General features: G+C 33.7%; 2 protein-coding genes across 2 annotated transcripts; both read right to left on the reverse strand.

The window, feature by feature from the left end:
- Positions 1–6,656: 6,656 nt before the first annotated feature.
- LOC6642019 (T-complex protein 1 subunit delta) lies at positions 6,657–10,546 on the reverse strand. The gene is made up of 5 exons (XM_002065504.3): positions 10,318–10,546; positions 9,354–10,006; positions 8,363–8,502; positions 7,617–8,301; positions 6,657–6,943 (listed from the first exon to the last, which is right to left on the reverse strand). Exons 1-5 carry the CDS (start codon positions 10,421–10,423, stop codon positions 6,926–6,928), a joined length of 1,602 nt encoding a protein of 533 aa, XP_002065540.1. The 5' UTR covers positions 10,424–10,546; the 3' UTR covers positions 6,657–6,925.
- Positions 10,547–11,729: 1,183 nt separating this feature from the next.
- Positions 11,730–13,318, reverse strand: LOC111518582 (fibrinogen-like protein 1). The gene is made up of 3 exons (XM_023175854.2): positions 13,213–13,318; positions 11,963–13,152; positions 11,730–11,893 (listed from the first exon to the last, which is right to left on the reverse strand). The coding sequence occupies exons 1-3, from the start codon at positions 13,309–13,311 to the stop codon at positions 11,770–11,772; spliced, it is 1,413 nt and encodes a 470-aa protein (XP_023031622.2). The 5' UTR covers positions 13,312–13,318; the 3' UTR covers positions 11,730–11,769.
- Between the last annotated feature and the right edge of the window lie 838 nt (positions 13,319–14,156).

The following is a 14,156-nucleotide window of genomic DNA, read 5'->3' on the forward strand; positions in this document are numbered from 1 at the left end:
TTACTCTTTCCTTATTGGTTTAGGTTTCTAGTTAGAATTGAATCTTAAAGCAAATTAATTTAATTAAGCTCAGAACTTTCTTCAATGGTTTAAATTAATGACATCTGAATTTCCATTTCAAAATTTATATTATTGGGAATAATTAAATCGAAAATTCGAAATTCTATTCCAACACCAAATTCATATATAAAGCAAATTCTTAAGAGATTTCCCCTTCACTGCTGTTAAGTAAAATGTAGAAATATGTTTATCGCAGGTTCGCATACACACAAAAAACAACAGAAATTCGAAATCCAACCCCTTTAGTTTTTGACTGCCCCCTTTTCTTAGATATCAAAGCACCATATGACATAAACTATGTGTGAATTGATGGGCATAAACCCTTTTCCATCCATTTCGAGTTTAACTCCAACCCCAGAAATTGTCCTAAACGAATCAGAGAGCGAGCCGCAGCGCATCTCATTCCCTGGCTTTGGTTTTTGGGTTTTAGGTTTGATTTTGGGGGTTGAGGACATAAAAAGGATTTATACGCTTGCTTCAATATACAAATAAGGGCCGACCGAATGTCGCCAAAAAGATGAAGTGATTTCTTATCCAACAAATCCACACACAGAGCACAACATGGCAAAAGAAATCGGTAGGGCAAAAAGGGTTGCAAAGGAAGTTTATTAAAAAATGGTTCTGTTTGCTTTTGTCGCGTGGCCAAAAAAACGAAAGGGAAAGGAAATCAGTTAACTAAATATGTTATTCAATATTGATTTAGGTACCAAATGAGTTTCAAGTGTTACGGGTTAACTAATTGAATTATTAAGAAAAGCAAAATATAGAGGAGATCGACAGCAAACAAAAATTCCATCTCATACTACAATCCAATTTCTAACAGTCCTCAATGATATAAGCAGAAACTATTCTTTTTCCAGATATGAAGTGTGATATTTAAGGATCATACTCATCTCAAGTTTAAGATATCAATAACAATTTGTTAGTATCGCAAAAGACTTTACGTGTTTTTGCTTTTTATCGAGTGTTAGAAAATTAAAAATGCTTACCTAAGAAGATCTTATATAGATCTTATATTATAAGTTAAGTATAAAATGATTTACATTTTTCCTTTATGGGAATATTCTACCAAAACAAATAAATTTCTTCGAGGTTACAGACTCGAAAATTTCAAGAATCCTAACAAAAAATAACGTTTAGAGATTTATCTCCTGATTTGTTGTCAAATAGCAGGAATAATAAAAAAGTTTATATTAGGATCTTTTGATTAGAATTGCTATTTCTATCATAAAATGACACACTGTATAGAAATTGATAAATTTTATCGATAGATAGGAGTACAGAAATAACCGACTAGTTCCCTATTAATTGTATCGATAGTTTTTCTGTACTAAAAATTATATTATGAGGATAATTCAACATTTTATCAAGATCAATTTCTCTCAGGAAGGACTGATAAATAATAACCAAAGATTTGCTGTCTAATTTTTTGTCTATCGATAGTTCAATGCAAGTTTCTTAACCATAAGATACTTTATATTAGCTTAGAACTATTTTTTACTACTTTACTTTAAGCTTTAAATCGTTGAAGATTCTTGGCCCATGGAAACTAAAGAGGGTAAAACTTAATTTTCGTTAAACAAGTGGCAGCTGGATGTGATTAATGGATGCTGTGCTTGTTGTTGGCCCTCTCTGTCTCTCGTCCTGGACACATACGGATTATTATGAAAACGCATTCGAAAATTTCATTAAATTGTTATAAATGAAAGCGAAAAAAACATTTTACCGACAAATGAAACGAGAGAGAGAAAGAGAAAAAGAACAAAAATTCAATTTGAAAATAACCAAAAACTTAAATGGAAACCCGTGACCCAATACCCTTGCCATGGCTGGCCTGGGGCTAAGCTTATCATCTCTGCCGGAGTAACTACTAGATGGATTTCCTTTTTTTGACCACTCCCAAAAAAAAAAAAAACGGGGGTTGGGAGAACATTTTGAATATGTGGGCAGCAATTGAATTTCGGGGTTCGTTTTCCGCTCAAAGCCATTTTTGGGTCCTTTTTTTTCTGTTGGTAGATGGCAATGAATGACCATGTCTGCAATGAACTGATAACATTCAAAGCTGAAGAGAGAGAAAATATCGAGAGTTAAGAGCTATTACCAATTATGTGTGAGTGGATATATGGAAGGTCGATGGCCATTGAAAAGAGCTTTGATCTAGCTAAGGCCCAGCAAATTAAATAGGTAAATAACCATTCATTTTCTTTCAGATTTTTATCTTAAGAAAGAAATTTTAAATTTCGCAAGGCAATGTAGGGGAAAATATATTGAACTTTTCTTCGTTTTGCCATTGGTTGAATGATTCGGTATCATCATGGTAGTATTCAATGCTTAGGTACTGATAAATAACTAATCTTTCCTTTTTTTTAAGAAAAGCCATGAACAAAATTGTATGCAATAAATTGGAATACCTTTTTCAATCTCTAAAATTGTGATCACATTTTGATAAAACCCATTAGTACTTGTATAGAATTCTAAGGTGCTACTACATATTAACGTATTCAAAAGATTACTTTGACTTTTCGAAATACATCTTATATTAATTTTCGAGCTTTTTCCAAATATTCGCAATACTTGAAATAAATTTTGCGATATTCAAGCCATACTTTAATACTTATCCCATATTTTTTTCTATACAAAGCCAGTGGAATTTTATAATAACGAAGAATACTATAAGACCACAACTTTTTTACAAACTGCTACTCTTACATATGATAGCCCCTAAAATTATGCTGTACTTATTAAAGACATAAGATCTATAAACAACTGTAATTAAGAATATTTTAGAGCACTCCAAAATGTTGTTAAAACTTTATTTGTCTGAGCATAAATTGACATTGTGACTCGCAAATTTAATTTTCAACTTTTGACGGTATCTAACATAATCATTTGGCTTCAGTTTCCACAAAAATTTGTTAACATTTTGACTCCTAAAAGTATGCCACATTGATTAACTGAAAGAAAATTAAAGTCCTGCATGATTTGTAATCAACTAACCTTATCTAACACCTCTTCCATGGTACTATTATACCATCTCCATTTTCAAAAGGGTTGACAACATTTTTACCCCATCATCTCTGCCCCCGTCAAGATTTTCACCCCCGCTTGTTGGATATTTTGTTTTGTTTTCTCTAAGCGCGCGTGTCGTGTAAATAAAAATCACTTGATGTGATTTTTATGATGTGCCGTTAAATGATTAAACCACTTGAAATGGTTTCAAATTGTCTAACAGAGTTTTCTCTTTCTTTTTTACCCTCTCCCCCGTCCGGTTAGTTATCCCCTTTTTTTCGGGCAGGCTGTTTTTTGATCCTTAACTATCTTCGTCGTCTTAGGCGGAAGTTTACGGCGCGTGTAAGTTAATTAAATGTGTAAACATGTCCGACAAAAAGGACGAAAGTGTGAAAAACAATACGCAATATAAAAAAAAATCTTCTTACTTTTTGCTACCCTGTGAAAATTCAAAAAGATATGTTCGATTAAAATAGTAATAGAGGCATTTTAACAAAAACTCTTAACCACTTTTTGCTATCATAACAAAAATAAGAAATCAATCACGAAATTATAGGATCTGGGGGTGTAAAATTGGGAACTTTGCCCCCTAAAGTATGCAGTTGTCTAAAAAAGTATTATTGTTGTTGACAAATTTATAACTTTTCGTTTGTTTTAATATTATCTGTAAATAATGTTTGCTTCTGAAAGTATTTTTAAACAAATTTCTTCCAAGTTTCTAAAAAGAAATTTACGTATTGCTCTTGCATACATTAGGGGGCATTTCACAGTCCTAAATCCTGTACAAGTCTAAATCGAGGAGTCGTAGCTATATTTTAACTATTTCTAAAATGAAAGACCCGGAAAAAGAAAGATATGAAAACAATATTTTGGATATATTTTCGAAACATGAAATGAAATTGCGTAATTTACTCAATTTATCTTGCTTATAAGAGGTACAAATATGAATAAAATTTTACTCACGTTAAAATTCACATAAATTATTGTTACATGTTAAAAAATTATTTTTCTTCAAGCTTTCTAATCACTTGAAGTCGGATTGAAGCTATACGTTTGGATGAAAAACGGATGAATGGATAAGTAAACCTTTTGACCTAAATCAGGAAGATGTCTTTATACATTTGCTTACGCTTTCTGCTGTCACTGTCAGAATACCCTTATGTCCTGCATAGTTTTACAGGGTGAAAGAAAAAGGGATCAAAATCAAACTTTTTCCTGTGACTGGTGTTGATTTCACCGCCCTTTTCCATTTTGACATTTGCCTGATTTGAAGGGCGAGGGTTGAGGATTTTCTTTGATATTTGTTGATGGTATTTTCTTCAAGGGTTTTTAAAAAGCTTTGCAGCTAATTGGCTAAAGGTTTTCTATCCTCGTCTTTTTTTTCGAGGGGTTGAAGTTTACAATCCTCGAGTTATCTCTTCAGACTTTCCCTCATTTTTTCTTTCGCTATGCAAATTTAGAGACATTTTAAATTTTTGGTCTTTGACGGCCATTAAAATTTGTGAAATTTTTTATTTATGTCACTCAGTGGGTGGTGGTTGGGTGGTTCTGAAAGGTGCTTAAAGGAGATTGGACAAAATTTCTTTTCTGTTTGCCACATTTCTTTTGTTTGCCCTCCCTTGTCTTGGGGCATTTCATTGTCGTCGTCATTTGTTTTTGTGCAAATATTGAACTTGCCCCAAACTTTTCAATTTTTATCCAGTCTTTCTTTGCTTTGTTTTGCCTGTTTGCGATTTTCCTATGTTTTTGCTGTGGTCCTCATTCTTTTTGTTTTGTCATATTTTCATTGTAATTCAATTGTATTTTTCTATGCTGTTGTTTTTCCAGCCAAATGTTTGCTCAAGTCGTTCGTCTCCTTCTCTTGCCCCTTTCAGTGCCGTCTTTGTCTGTAGTGTCCTCCTTGCTAGGATGTGTCCTTGCTCTAAATCAAATTGAAATTCAAAGCATCAAATTGGCATTCAGTCACGCAGAAATTTAACATATGCTTTTGCCATATAATTTGCCCAACGACTTTTTCCCTTCAACTTTTCATTTGCTGGTCTAGTCAAGTATAAACCGAATCGAAACAAAAAGATAACCCTAAACATCATTTAAAGTATATATGTATGTATAATCGAATAGCAAGTAATCCAGATTATTTCACTTACCCTATATTAAAACTTTAATTTTAATTTCCAACCTTTTGATGATGCTTAAAAATCTTTCGAACGATCCTTTTTATATTTTTCGCGGTTTGATGACACTTTCTTCTAAGCGTGTTACTAGCAATAGCTGGAAACTAAATGAAAATTAATTAGTATTTTGTGACCTTTTTATAGAAATACCGAGTTTGAATTTGCCTTAATCAAGTTTGAGTGTAATTCTTCTTCTACATGCATGAGAAAATCTCCCAAGAGAGCCACCTATAAAAACATTGGCGTATTTTTTTACTCAAAAGTACGAATTTCGCTTCATATGAATAAAGGAAAAATTAATTTTGAACCGTTTTGGCAGATTCGAACTTATGCCAAAGTATGTAGAGGTATGTATACGAAAGGCGTTTATCGTTTAGGCAACGAAAAACAATTAAAACTAAAATTAGACCGATATACGATACGGGGAGGCCAAATAATCCATTGCATAAGCAACAAATGGAATTAACTTAATATTAAAAAATATGAATAATATTGAGCTTAAAGCTAAACCGGACATTTCTACTTTTCGACCGCCTTTCGTTTAAAATATTTTGCATTCTTTGACAACTTTAAACTCCTTAGTCCAATCAGTGCAAATAGTTTTGTTTCCAATATTTAAGGGATTAAAATGAACAAATTTGAAAACAAGAGCATCAAAATCGGGCTAACTTAAAACGAACCTTTTTTATATTGAGCAACGAAAGTTAATAAGTTTGATAACCATATTTGATTAATTACTTTCTAAATTTTATAATCAATTAATTTAAATCGTAAGTTCTATCTATTGTCGGAAATGAATTAATAGTTTTAAACCTTCGACTACCCTTAATGAATCTTTTCCACAAGAGTATAAGAACTGATCGGCGACCTCAGAAAGAAATAAAATCAGTAAACACTGAACAAATGAGTCAATGATTTAACAAAACAGGTGAGTCCGTGTGTGAACAACTAAATAAATGAATTTGTTCACTTAGTAAGACTTTACACTTTAGCCCGAGTCTAGTTTAATATATTATTATTATATTATATCCTTGGCTACTTCCCTTTTAAGCTTCAAATGATGATGATTTTAGACATATCGAAGTATTCAAATTGTTTGAATGCTGAGGAAAACTTGTGGTAACTGAAAAGGAATTAAATTTAATAGTGTAAAATCTATGTCCCTTGGTAATAACCGAATAAATTACATTCTACTTGCCGAATCATCAAATTCGAAGCTACAAGCATTTTGACATCGATCGATTGAGATCATCTGCGATATACCATTTAACTTGATTCAATTTCACCAAGCGACAACATTATAAATTGAACTTGATCACATTTTGTCATTAACTTTAAAACTAAGAACATAAAAATATGGAAAATATTAACGCGTTTACTTAAACAACTAAAAATTTAACTTGGAATTTGTAATAAATTTTCAAAGTCTATATTTTTGGAGTTTTGTTTAGTTGTTAATACCAAAGCGATAATTTTATTCTTTTTTGTTTTTTCCTTTGTTTAAATACATTTTAAGTTGGTAAGGCGTAGTGCGTAGTGTGTAGTAAGTATGTGAATTGTATTCAAGATGTGAAAGGTTGTTTGTGTTTTTTTTTTAGATGGATGAAAAAATGCTTGATCCTGATCTTGATTCAGAGTGTGGTATATGGGGAAAGATGTTTTGAGAGATGGGGGCCTCACATTTAACTGAAAGTGTTGACCTGAAAACAAGAAATTAACAAGTTAGGCAAATATTTGATTTATGTTCCATTAAAAAGGATAATGCAGAATGATTTTTTCGATATTCGATTTCCATTGTCCAATTCGAGTTATACAAATACTATTTAAAAGATTCTAATTTAGTCAATTGTCACAATGAAGTTCATATACATGACATATAGAACGTCAAACAATAAATTAAAAATAGAACGTCAAACAATAAATTAAAAATAGAACGTCAAACCATAAATTGAAGATATAGATTTAAGTGTTATATCTTTTTTGTTTATATATCTTGTTGAATTCCGAATTCCATTTCAACAAAGTCGAAAGTTACAAGTAAATTCATAAAAATTTAGTTACGATTTATATAGAATATCATTTCTTTCATCAATTCAGAACGAATTTATGTCAAACTATCTAAAATTAGATAAACAAATATCAGTCAAATAATTAATATTTTAGACAGTTTCCACGAATTGCATTTTTATGGGACACTAATCGACCAAAATGGCTAAAAAACTTAAAGAAAAAATGATTTCTAACGAATTTGATAAGAAAACAATATCGGACAAATCATTTTTGCAAATTATTTTACGCAAAACTGTGTCAAAAGTATTTTATGGATAAAAAATAGTTCTGCATTCCCATAATCATTCAAGTTGGTAGACTTACAATATCATCGATCTTCAAGATCGAGCGTATGGTCTCGGTGGCCAAAGTGATGGCCGATGTACTGACCAGCAGCGGTTGTACCACATTCTCGGCCAATATATCGGTAATAGCTCCCTTACGGACATTAATGCCCGCCGTTTTCTCACCCTGAGCATGACGATTCCTTAGCTCGGTGACTGTGGCAATGGGATTCAGGCCAGCATTCTCGGCCAGAGTTGATGGGATGACCTCTAGGGCATCGGCAAAGGCACGGAAACAATAGGCATCCACACCCTCAACTGTCTGGGCAACGGCAGCCAATTGAAGAGCCATCTCAATCTCTGGTGCACCACCGCCAACAATTTGGGCACGCTTCTTCACCAAACAACGCACCACACAGAGGGCATCGTGGAGAGAGCGGGCGGCCTCTTCAAGCACCAATTTATTGGAGCCACGGCATATAATCGATACAGTACGTCCCTGATTCTGAATGCCTGTGATCTTGACAAACTTATTTGTGCCACTGGACACCTCTTCGACCAAATCGGCACTGGACAGATTCTCAGCCGTGAAATGATCCAATGAGGCAATCGGACGACAATGCAAAGTCTTGCAAACAAATTCAATATCCTCACGTTCCACATCCTTTACAACCAGACACTTGATCTTGTCAAGGAAATGTTGAGCCAAATCGGAGACGGCATCACTGTTAATTTAAATAAAAAGTTTAAAACAAAAAAAATAAGTTTTTTCGTATGTTGGCCTACCGCAAAATGGATTTCTGTACTAGCAAAACGTTGCAACCAGCCTTCTTGATCTGTTTTACGATGTTTAGGATGTAAGTGCGCTCCTCCTTCAGCACACGATCCATTGCAGCATAGTCCGAGACAATGACATTGTGATCCATCTGCAAGATTGAAAGGAAATTTATATCAAAATTAAGATATTCATACAATATTTTAGAGATAATATTGAGCTTACTTAAAAGACAAAAAAATTATACATTTTATATAGTTTTCTTTCTATTATACATATGAGTATATAGTACCTATCAGTTTAATCTAAAAAAATCTAAAATCTGTTTCCTTTTTTCGACATTTCTAAAAAAATATTACAGAAATCTAATTTTTTTTAGATCCTTTTAAATTTTTATATACATAAGTCTATAAAATATATCAATTATATTTACTATAAACTGTATAGCTCTTCGAATATTATTACAAACTTTTCGTAACTATCATTAAATTAAATTTAGAAATTTCAGACCTATAATCTTGTCTAAAGTAAGAAAAATTTAAATAAAAGTGTACAATTTAACCATTATTAGTAATCAATCGGTTGGAGTAGGATCTTGCAAATAAAAGCTGAAGAGAAAGTTAATTCTTAGTTTAGAAGTTTTTAAAATTATTTAAGTGCTTTGTGGAGACAAGTCAAGTAGATAAATAATTAAGTAATAAAGAGAGTATACTTGAATATAGTCATCATTCAATTCGAAACCTTAAAATGAGTCATGCTCTTGTGTGATTTTAACTTTGTTTCAAGTTATTTCAAAGTTATCCCTTGAAAATCGATACTGAACTTGAGTGTTAAATTAAATCTTAATTGATTATACTTAAAATAATTCTATTTGGTAGTTATCAATCAATTTTTCAACAGTAAAAACTAATAATAATAATACTTTAATTTAATAATTTATGGCAGAATTTCTCTCCAAGAATAGGAGCACAGTCAACCTCTTCTCCATTAAATCTTACTTACATCGGTTTTGGGAGCCGAGATGCAGAATTGAATCAGACCAATTTTTGCCTTTTCAATGCGTTTGGGTGCATTAGTTCCCGCCGAACGGCTGGTAAAGACAAGACCATCTACCAGTTCGGTATCTTCGATGGTGCCACCCAAGCTGGAGATGACTTTAATGTTCTTGAGATCGACAGCTGTTTCCTTGCCCGGCTCGGTGACCTTCAGCACAGCATCGACGGCAATGGGAGCCAGGAGACTGCTCTGCTGTGACACCACCTTGGAGTTGAGGGATGTGGATGCACTTTTGATCAGAGTTTCGCGATCGTTCAGCTCTATTGGTGTTGACATTTGAGTGAGAATCTCCACAGCCTTGTTCGAGCAACGTTGGAATGAGTCCGAAATAGCAGTGGGATGAAGACCCTTCTGTAGGAGCTTCTCGCAGGCTTCCAACAGAGCGCCGGCAATGACCACCACCGAGGTGGTGCCGTCACCAGCCTCCACATCCTGGGCCCGTGAGAGCTCCACCAGCATTTTGGCAGCAGGATGCAAAACATTCATTTGCTTCAAAATGGTGGCACCGTCATTCGTAATGGAAACTTCACCATTGCCTGCCTGAATCATCTTGTCCATGCCGCGGGGACCCAAACTGGTGCGGATGGCATCCGAAACAGCTGAAAACACAAACAAAATACTCAGAGTTAGCGATTTTTCAACGTTTTCTTGAAAATTTGACAAGAACAAAATGCCAAAAAAAAAGCTAAAGCGACATTTCTAATCACATGAGTAATTCTCTCACAGAAATTTCCAGACCAACAGCCGGCATTTGCATCTGACTTTTATTTAGACTAAATTACACATTATCTGCATTAAATTTCACTTTTTAATCACTTTATTTTGCATTCCAGGCCAAAAATAGTTTATGTCAGTACACTAAACTTGTTTTGTTTTGCATGTTTCCTTTAATTTTACAACTATCGCTTACCCTTTGCCGCTTGAATGTTTGACAGGCGGACATCGGTTGGTTTCGACTTGTCTTTAAAGGTTTGGGCCTTGGGTTTGATGCCAACTGATTTAGCCTTCGGAGCCATTGTTGTGTTAATTTTAATACAATGCTTAATTTACAATTATTTAAATTAATCTCGATACCGATTCACACAGATTAAAAAATGTCTTTAACACAAAAAATTAAATTCTCGTATGGTTAATTTTAACAGACTCGCTAATGATGCTGTTATATTAACAGACTCCCAAATGATGCTGTTACATTTAACAGACTCCCAAATGATGCTGTTAAATTAAACATTGGAAATGTCAATTACGTTTAGGATATCCCCGTCAGTATTATAACAGTCAATTTTTGAACAAATTTTTGTAATCAAATCAACTGCTTTGTTACGAGAAATAATCATATAAATTTTGGTTTTTCTTACCTTGCGCTTATTGTGCTGATTTTAAATTTGGTTTTGGTATCACAGTTAAAATTACATTTATTTAATTTAATTTGACATCTTACAAAATGAATTACTTATGTATATGCATGGGTATATTGACATCTATGATATTTATACCCTTGCAGGGTATATTAATTTTTGTCAGAAGTGTGCGACGCATAGAAGGAAGCATCTCCGACCATATAAAGTATATATATTCTTGATCAGCACGACGAGACGAGTTCAAATAGTCCGTCCGCCTGAATCAGCGCAAACTCCTTCTAGACCGTTAGAGCTACAGAGCTCAAATTTTGCATGTAGGCTTGTATGTACTGCACAGTTTGTATATTTTGGATTCAGCCGCATCGGATCACTATATCATATAGCTCCCATACAAATGTCAAAGTCACGAATAGTGACTTTTCTCAATAACTTCGTTGTCTGAGGTACTGTCGTGAAATTAAATATTTATGAATTTATTACACTAACAACCGACTATGCCAAATTTTTTAAATAACTTCGTTACTTTTGGAGCAAATAAAAATTTATATTTCTCAGTTTAGCATATCTATTAATGACTGTGCCAAATTTGATTAAGATCGGGCGACTATATCATATAGCTCCCATAGGAACAATCGGTGGTGAACAGTGACTTTGATCAATATCTTCGTTATTTCCTTAGCCGTTTTTTCGCAAACATTAGACCTTTTACACAAAAAACTTGCAAGGGTATACAAACTTTGACGCGGTCAAAGTTAGCCCCGGCCCTCAGGTTTTTGTTTTAAATAACCTGTAAATTTAAAAAAAAATTTTGACTTGAGCCCTCACTAGCAGGGAGTATCTCTTATCATAGCTATATATCTTTCGGTTTGAATAACTTTAAATTTGGATGCTGAAAACACATTTCAAAGACTTCAATGTCATATAAAATGCGCGATATAAAATTTTATTTCAAATATTAATATAAAATAAGAAACATTGAAAAATATATTTTTAGTGATTTATCATTGATTTGAAGAGTTTTTTGGTCGAATGAGCATTTGTACTGATTTCAGAGAATTCCAGCCATTCCAGCTCATACTATCCCGCGAATTGGTTGCACTTGTATAATATCGTCCGTTTAGATTTCTAGAATTAAAATAACACATTAAATTGTGGATATATAATTGTATAAGCAGGATTTAATTGGTTACTTACGGGCTCCCACATTCGTCGTACCACCAGGCTCCATAAAATACTGTCGCACAATTCCAACCTCTGTCCAAATCATTATCACGATCGTAAGTCGTGAATTTTTGTCCTATGCCTAGCGCCATTCTATTGTCGATCATGCCTCGAAATTCTCCCAATGATTCCAACTCATATTGCTTAGTTTCATCACCAATTTTGAAATGAGTATATCTAACATTTGCGAAAGTATCATTATGGAACCCAATTTCTATGGAAAGTTCATAAATATCCGTTTGGGTGATGCGATGCAATTTTTCAAGACCAATAAAAAAATTTCCATTTAAATCACCAAAACCGCTTCGAAAGTCTATCCAATTTCTCTTAAAGTTTTCTCTATCATCTAGTCGCCTATGCACAACTATCCATCCATTTCCATCTGTCTCGCCTTTGCATAAAGATCGAAACGGATCCAGTCCGGGAATTTCAATTAAATGAATTCCCGATGGGAGACCTTTGCAACCTGTTTTCGGTAAATTTCGCTTACAATCACTTAGACTTATTTCAGTTTGGTTTAGTTTTAGAGAATGACTATCGATCAAACTATTTTTAGCTACTATCTGATTTTGAGCATCTTCCAAGTTTTTCTGATAGGATGCTAGTTGAGATTTCAGCTCGTTTATTTCATTTGCCAACTTTTCTTTCGACTTTAGTTCTTTTTCAAAGCTTAATCTTAAGTTTGCCAAATCACTTTTGGAGCTTTCCAATACAATTTTATAAGTTTCTTCCGAGTCTTTAGACTTTTTCCTTAAGAGTTCAATTTCCTGTTTTAAATTGTCCTGGCGAGCGATGCATTCGATCGATTGATATTTTGTTCTCAATTTCACTTCTGCTATTTCCGCCTTTAACTCTTCATTTTTAGCCACATTATTTTGATGCTGAATCGATTGACTGAGAAGTTTGAGTAAATCGTCATTTGTTTTTCTTAACATTTCATTCGCTTTCTGTAGCTCATCAATCTCCGTGTTTTGACCTCTATAATAATCTATTTCAAGCAATTTCTTTCTTAGCTTAGCTATTTCCTCATCTCTTTCTGCATTTTTTGAGTCGTTCGATTTAACCTGCTCTTTTAATTCTGTTGCATAGGCTAATAAAACCTTCACAGACTTGTAACAACATGACCCGCAGATATCTCCTTGTGCACTTGCAATTCCGCAGTTCTATAAAAACATTTGATAAGCCGAATGTATTTTACTTTTCACTATTGACAATTCGCTTACCCAAAAGTCGTCCTCATTTGCAAAAGTTTTTGATATTACGTCCACAAATCCCAGAAAAAGAAAGAGACCCGAAAGTAAAATTAATCTTTGTAAATTCATTTCGGTGAGTATTCCAAAAAAAATTGTGTAATTTTCTTGTACAAATTTTAATTTTTATTTTTGCCAATTGCCACGTTCTTCAGCTAAAATGTCTCAGACGGTAATGATTTTAAATTTCAAATATTCATTGGTCTTCTCTCATTGAGCTTGTGTTGAGATTATGTTTACTTGGCAGATTTATTATACCATGCACCCATATGGTTAAGTGGTATATTAAAGTCGACAAAATGTATGTAACAGGCAGAAGAAAGAAGCTTATCCGACCCCAAGAAGTATATATATTCTTGATCAGCATTAACAGCCGAGTCGATATAGCCATGTCCGTCCGTCCGTCCGTCCGTCCATCCGTGCGTCCGATTGAACACCTAGATCTCGGAGACTATAATAGTTAGAGGCACCAAATTTGGTACTTAGATTTGTTTAGTATTCGCACAGATTATGATTATTAAAAAGTTTTGCCACCCCCACTACCGCCTCCATAATTTATAAAACTTCGTCACGCTAGTTATCCTTACTCATTTCTACCGATCTTCATTAAAATAAGACTAGAAAGAAGTATTAGGTGGTCCAAAAGGATGGAGTTGGCAGTAGGCTAGTGGAGGCGCTAGAAATTGAAACTATTTGTTTCACCTTGTGCATGGTATACCAAAGTCGGCAAGACGACTTACTTCATCTTCTTTTTTCGTCTGTTAATGATGCGAATAAAATCTCGTATTGGTTATGAACTATGAAAGCCGACTTGAGTTTACCCTGCGATAGTTGTCTAAAATTCTTTAGTCATTTTCAAACGTATGAGCATCAAAATGAAAATCGAATTTGAGCAAATTTTATGTTAGAGCATTCCA

The sequence above is a fragment of the Drosophila willistoni genome (genome assembly GCF_018902025.1).
Source record: "Drosophila willistoni isolate 14030-0811.24 chromosome 2R unlocalized genomic scaffold, UCI_dwil_1.1 Seg167, whole genome shotgun sequence".
NCBI lineage: Eukaryota > Metazoa > Arthropoda > Insecta > Diptera > Drosophilidae > Drosophila > Drosophila willistoni.

Excerpts from the sequence above, each read along its gene's own strand:
- LOC6642019 (XM_002065504.3), bottom strand. The coding sequence starts at position 10,423 with ATGGCTCCGAAGGCTAAATCAGTTGGCATCAAACCCAAGGCCCAAACC. Across the intron at positions 10,007-10,317 it reads AAACATTCAAGCGGCAAAGG|CTGTTTCGGATGCCATCCGC; the intron begins GTAAGCGATAGT and ends TTGTGTTTTCAG. Across the intron at positions 8,302-8,362 it reads GTACAGAAATCCATTTTGCG|TGATGCCGTCTCCGATTTGG; the intron begins GTAGGCCAACAT and ends TTAAATTAACAG.
- LOC111518582 (XM_023175854.2), bottom strand. The coding sequence starts at position 13,311 with ATGAATTTACAAAGATTAATTTTACTTTCGGGTCTCTTTCTTTTTCTG. Across the intron at positions 13,153-13,212 it reads CAAATGAGGACGACTTTTGG|AACTGCGGAATTGCAAGTGC; the intron begins GTAAGCGAATTG and ends ATGTTTTTATAG. Across the intron at positions 11,894-11,962 it reads TACGACGAATGTGGGAGCCC|AAATCTAAACGGACGATATT; the intron begins GTAAGTAACCAA and ends TTTTAATTCTAG.